Below are 6,000 nucleotides of genomic sequence, written 5' to 3'. Positions count from 1 at the left end.
GACAGCAGCCATCTTGTTCACAGGTGCAACAGGTGAATGGAGCTTCTGCTTCCTCTGTCTGCGATATTAAAGTCCACGACAAGAAGAGTTGGGGGGGTGGGGTTTGATTGGATGAGTTGGGGGGGTGGGGTTTGATTGGATGAGTTGGGGGGGTGGGGTTTGATTGGATGAGTTGGGGGGGTGGGGTTTAATTGGATGAGTTGGGGGGGGGTGGGGTTTGATTGGATGAGTTGGGGGGGTGGGGTTTGATTGGATGAGTTGGGGGGGTGGGGTTTGATTGGATGAGTTGGGGGGGGTGGGGTTTGATTGGATGAGTTGGGGGGGTGGGGTTTAATTGGATGAGTTGGGGGGGGTTTGATTGGATAGTGTTCTGGGAATGTAACCAAGCTGAGAGGAGGAGCCGTGTCTCGTTGAAGGAGAGCAGTCAAACTTGTAACAGCACAACGCAAATGTAAAACCTTGGACAACAGCAGCTGCTATCCAACATCTAGACTAGAGCAGAACCGCTATTCAATCATTCCCTTCTGACGGGAATATCAGGACGCAGTCCTGGCTCTTCCTTCCTTTAGACTTCACTCTGACCTTCAGCTAGAGGGAGTACCATTGTACAGCGTTCTTGTAAGCTTCCATCCTTCCTCGTACAAACTCACTAGAAAAAAGTCAGTGTCCCCCCCCCCCCTCCAAAATAAAACGGTCAAAGAGTCTCTCCGTCCTCCACACCCCCTGTAAACTCGGTCCTAGAGGATTGTGATCGGGATCTCCGTCCTCCCCCCCTCAAAACACCAAGTCAAAACACCAAGTCTGAAGAGGCACTGGCAGCCATCTTAGATTCACACAGTTTCTTTTTCTAACAGACCTGTTGTTGTCCCTTCCAAAACAACGGTCCTCGGCTGATTTCATAAAGGCTCTTTGTGACGCTAACGTTGCGAGCGGAGTTCCCCACTTCTGGTTTTCAGGGGAAAGGGAAGTTAGGTTGAACACTGTGTCCCTGAAAAAAAAAGCGTTTGTTGGCGTTTTTCCGGTCGACTCCACATAAACTAATCAAAATGATCCAAACAAGGGGTTAACATGGAGCTGCTGTGAGCGAAATGACAAAGGCAAGATCCCGGAGTCTGGAAAAAAATGTGGAAAAGCATCCTTCATTGGAAAATGGATCTGTGAGAGAGAGCGCTGAGGGGACAGTCTCAGAGTCGCTGTCCTTTCAGTGAGGCTTGAGTCAAGCGTATTCGTGTCTATCACCGGGTAGGAATGCTTTGTAGTGACAGTAAAAACATCAACAATCTCGTCAACAAAAACAAAAACAACATAAAGCTCAGAGCAGCCCCCCCCCCCCCCCCCCTCCCCACATATCCTTAAAATCCCAAAACAAACAAGAACTGGGGATTTTTTTTCTTCAAATAAATAAATTCTTTCAAGTCCTCTTCCCAAAGGGTCGACTCCGCCCCCCTGGGAAATCCAGCTCATCAGCGATTGGCTCAGACCTGGCCCCTTCATCTCGGGTAACCAATGAGCAGCCAGGAAAAGAAGTGTGGTTTCCTGTGCCTGTAGCTCCGCCCTCTTCGTCATGGAGGGGAGTGAGAAGGCGTGTGCTGCCCAAACCCATCGACCTCTAACCTCTCTTGACCCCTAACCCCAATCCTGTCCTTGTGCTCTCAACAGTTACATTCCTCCTTCATCAGTCCTAGAATCAAGAAGTGCTGTTCTCTCCTTTTACAGTTCTCTCTTCTTCCTCTGGTTTGGTTTCTTCAGTGTGTCTGGTTGTGTGTCATTCAACTTTTCTTTTCCTTGTTTCTAAAATCAGATGTTGTAGTTTTTCCCCGATGTGGTGATTCCCCAGATCTGTGGGGAATCTCATCTGTAGAGCTCCTGAGACGTGGCTCGGAGAGAGGAAGAGGCTGGCCGTCTGTCTCTCCAGGTGTGGAAAGTAGAAAACAGCACGTTCTTTTGAGACTAGGATGTTGGTTTTTGGTTAAATGGATGAAGAAATCCACCGCAGGAACACAAGACTTGTTGAAGAGGGACGAGGGATGGACTGGCTGAACTGGTGGAATCTGGATCAGCATCTTATTTAAATGCTGAAAACTCCCCTGGAATGAAGAGAAGAGAGAGACGATCAGGTTGGAAGAGAGGAGAGAGAGACAGCAGTACAGAGTGGGAGAGAGAGAGAGAGAGAGAGAGAGAGAGAGAGAGAGACAGCAGTACAGAGTGGAAGAGAGAGAGAGAGGAGAGAGAGAGACAGCAGTACAGAGTGACGAGGGATGGACTGGCTGAACTGGTGGAATCTGGATCAGCATCTTATTTAAATGCTGAAAACTCCCCTGGAATGAAGAGGAGAGAGAGGAGATCAGGTTGGAAGAGAGGAGAGAGGAGACAGCAGGACAGAGTGGAAGAGAGAGAGGAGAGAGAGAGAGAGAGACAGCAGTACAGAGTGGAAGAGAGAGAGGAGAGAGAGCAGTACAGAGTGGAAGAGAGAGAGGAGAGAGAGAGAGAGAGAGAGACAGCAGTACAGAGTGGAAGAGAGAGAGGAGAGAGAGCAGTACAGAGTGGAAGAGAGAGAGAGGAGAGAGAGACAGCAGTACAGAGTGGAAGAGAGAGAGGAGAGAGAGACAGCAGGACAGAGTGGAAGAGAGAGAGAGGAGAGAGAGAGCAGTACAGAGTGGAAGAGAGAGAGGAGAGAGAGCAGTACAGAGTGGAAGAGAGAGAGGAGAGAGAGCAGTACAGAGTGGAAGAGAGAGAGAGGAGAGAGACAGCAGTACAGAGTGGAAGAGCGAGAGGAGAGAGAGCAGTACAGAGTGGAAGAGAGAGAGCAGTACAGAGTGGAAGAGAGAGAGAGAGGAGAGAGAGCAGTACAGAGTGGAAGAGAGAGAGAGAGGAGAGACAGCAGTACAGAGTGGAAGAGAGAGAGAGAGAGGAGAGAGACAGCAGTACAGAGTGGAAGAGAGAGAGATCTATTATTTCAACAGTAACACTCTGTACATGGAGAAACTACAGGACCCCCAGGGCGTGTGGCCCCTCACCGTATCCCCCCTGTATCGGGGTTTTGGGGGAGGAGCAGGCGTACAGGCTGAAGTCCTCCGTCTGGAACCCGGCTCGGTTCAGTGAGGGTTCCGACGCGGAGCGGTGGATTTTGGGTAAAGAACGCGCCAGCAGCTCAATGGACGCCAGGATCTGACAGAGGAGGTCAGAGGTAAAAAAAAGAAAGAAAAAAAGGTCACCACCAACAACATCAGGAGAAAACACAGGAGGTTATTAGGTCATCCCTAGCCAATCACCTCTCTCGAATCACTCTTCTCAAATAGGGACAAAGCTGACAGCCAAGTCAGAGAAACTTAGATTGAGGCTGTCAGCAGAACCTCACCTGGGCTTTCCAGTAGCTTTTAAAAACACAGTGAGACGTTAGTGTGAATGTATTTCTAGTACTCTGAGGCCACCTGGTGGTGGAAATAACACATTCTCCTTCATACATACAAGTTAAACAACGCCAAGGAGGCGTTAACCTCATGAGCAGGAAGAGGTTTCTGGTGAGGTGAATATCTTGGTGGGGTGGATAGTCTTGGTCATTTTAAAAGATTCAGCTCAACCCCTGGCATGTACAGTGAAGTGTTCTCCGTCGTTACCGGAGGGAATAGGGGTCCCGTCTCCATAGTTACCTGATGGAATAGGGGTCCCGTCTCCATAGTTACCTGAGGGAATAGGGGTCCCGTCTCCATAGTTACCTGAGGGAATAGGGGTCCCATCCTCCATTGTTACCTGAGGGAATAGGGGTTCCGTCTCCATAGTTACCTGAGGGAATAGGGGTCCCGTCTCCATAGTTACCTGAGGGAATAGGGGTCCCGTCTCCATCGTTACCGGAGGGAATAGGGGTCCCGTCTCCATAGTTACCGGAGGGAATAGGGGTCCCGTCTCCATAGTTACCGGAGGGAATAGGGGTCCCGTCTCCATAGTTACCGGAGGGAATAGGGGTCCCGTCTCCATAGTTACCGGAGGGAATAGGGGTCCCGTCTCCATAGTTACCGGAGGGAATAGGGGTCCCGTCTCCATAGTTACCGGAGGGAATAGGGGTCCCGTCTCCATAGTTACCGGAGGGAATAGGGGTCCCGTCTCCATAGTTACCAGAGGGAATAGGGGTCCCGTCTCCATAGTTACCGGAGGGAATAGGGGTCCCGTCTCCATCGTTACCGGAGGGAATAGGGGTCCCGTCTCCGTCGTTACCGGAGGGAATAGGGGTCCCGTCTCCGTCGTTACCGGAGGGAATAGGGGTCCCGTCTCCGTCGTTACCGGAGGGAATAGGGGTCCCGTCTCCGTCGTTACCGGAGGGAATAGGGGTCCCGTCTCCGTCGTTACCGGAGGGAATAGGGGTCCCGTCTCCGTCGTTACCGGAGGGAATAGGGGTCCCGTCTCCGTCGTTACCGGAGGGAATAGGGGTCCCGTCTCCGTCGTTACCGGAGGGAATAGGGGTCCCGTCTCCGTCGTTACCGGAGGGAATAGGGGTCCCGTCTCCGTCGTTACCGGAGGGAATAGGGGTCCCGTCTCCGTCGTTACCCGAGGGAATTGGGGTCCCGTCTCCGTCGTTACCTGAGGGAACAGGGGTCCCGTCCTCCGTCGTTACCTGAGGGAACAGGGGTCCCGTCCTCCGTCGTTACCTGAGGGAACAGGGGTCCCGTCCTCCGTCGTTACCGGAGGGAATAGGGGTTCAGTCTCCATAGTTACCGGAGGGAATAGGGGTCCCGTCTCCATAGTTACCGGAGGGAATAGGGGTCCCGTCTCCATAGTTACCTGAGGGAATAGGGGTCGTTCCTCTCTCTTCTTCTTCATACAGTCAGCCATCAGCCTCCTCATGGCTTTAGGACAGTTGGAGCGCACCTTACTGAGGTCAGGAGACAGGTATCCCCGACCCACCATGAAGATTATCTAGAGGGGAGAGGTGGAGGGTTAGAGGTCAAAGGTCAGGAGACTGGTATCCCCGACCCACCATGAAGATTATCTAGAGGGGAGAGGTGGAGGGTTAGAGGTCAGAGGTCAGGAGACAGGTATCGGAGGGAATAGGGGTCCCGTCTCCATAGTTACCGGAGGGAATAGGGGTCCCGTCTCCATAGTTACCTGAGGGAATAGGGGTCGTTCCTCTCTCTTCTTCTTCATACAGTCAGCCATCAGCCTCCTCATGGCTTTAGGACAGTTGGAGCGCACCTTACTGAGTAATATTCTAGATGTATATAAAACAGGAGAGATATCTACCTGGTCTCTGTTATTGATGTTGGAGTAGGGCAAGGCCCCAGACATCAACTCGTAGAGAACTATCCCGAAGGCGTAGACGTCAGACTGGAAGCTGTAAGGGTTCTTATCCTGCAGACGGATGACCTCTGGGGCCTACAGGCAGACGGGGGGGACAGCAGAGTCACACAGTTTACCAAGATATACAGCCTTCATTGGGCAGGGTTGGGCTCAATTACAGTCAAGTCAAGAAGTACACTGACAATTACAATTCTCTTCAAATGGAGGAACATTTGGAATTATAATTTTTGGGTTTACTTCCTGAATTGATTGGAATTGACCTTTCACCCTGTACACTGGGTCTCAAAAGTATCGTCCTTGCGCCTTCCGTCCTCGCCTCCTCCTCAAACCGCACTGGAGGAGAAGATTTGAGGTACCGCCCCCCCCAGACCCTCTCCACCAATGAGCTTTGAGATGAAGGCCAGAAGAGGGTAAGGAATTGAAGAAAGACTAATTGCGTCCCATTAAGACTGATGCGTCCCGAGCTCATGTCCCATTTAGACTGATGCGTCCCGAGCTCATGTCCCATTTAGACTGATGCGTCCCGAGCTCACGTCCCATTTAGACTGATGCGTCCCGAGCTCACGTCACATTTAGACTGATGCGTCCCGAGCTCACGTCACATTTAGACTGATGCGTCCCGAGCTCATGTCACATTTAGACTGATGCGTCCCGAGCTCATGTCCCATTTAGACTGATGCGTTTATTGACTGTGTTTCCTAGAAACCA

The 6,000-nt window shown here is 51.5% G+C and overlaps 1 protein-coding gene across 6 annotated transcripts in view; it reads right to left on the bottom strand.

Moving 5' to 3' along the window:
• Positions 1–1,337: 1,337 nt before the first annotated feature.
• LOC116366651 (serine/threonine-protein kinase B-raf-like) overlaps positions 1,338–6,000 on the bottom strand; it is a 45,560-nt gene continuing 40,897 nt past the window's right edge. For 2 of the 6 annotated variants that reach the window (XM_031818684.1, XM_031818687.1), the window contains 4 exons: positions 5,236–5,367; positions 4,777–4,911; positions 3,018–3,168; positions 1,338–2,087 (listed from right to left, as the gene is read on the bottom strand). In XM_031818684.1, coding sequence (XP_031674544.1) covers positions 2,065–2,087; positions 3,018–3,168; positions 4,777–4,911; positions 5,236–5,367 — 441 coding nt within the window. In that variant the 3' untranslated portion in view covers positions 1,338–2,064. The other 4 variants (XM_031818683.1, XM_031818689.1, XM_031818685.1 and 1 more) reach the window with 4 other exon arrangements.

This window comes from Oncorhynchus kisutch, unplaced genomic scaffold (genome assembly GCF_002021735.2).
Source record: "Oncorhynchus kisutch isolate 150728-3 unplaced genomic scaffold, Okis_V2 scaffold1552, whole genome shotgun sequence".
NCBI classification, from domain to species: domain Eukaryota; kingdom Metazoa; phylum Chordata; class Actinopteri; order Salmoniformes; family Salmonidae; genus Oncorhynchus; species Oncorhynchus kisutch.
Note: the sequence above shows the minus strand (reverse complement) of the source record. Positions and strands in the feature narration are given on the sequence as shown.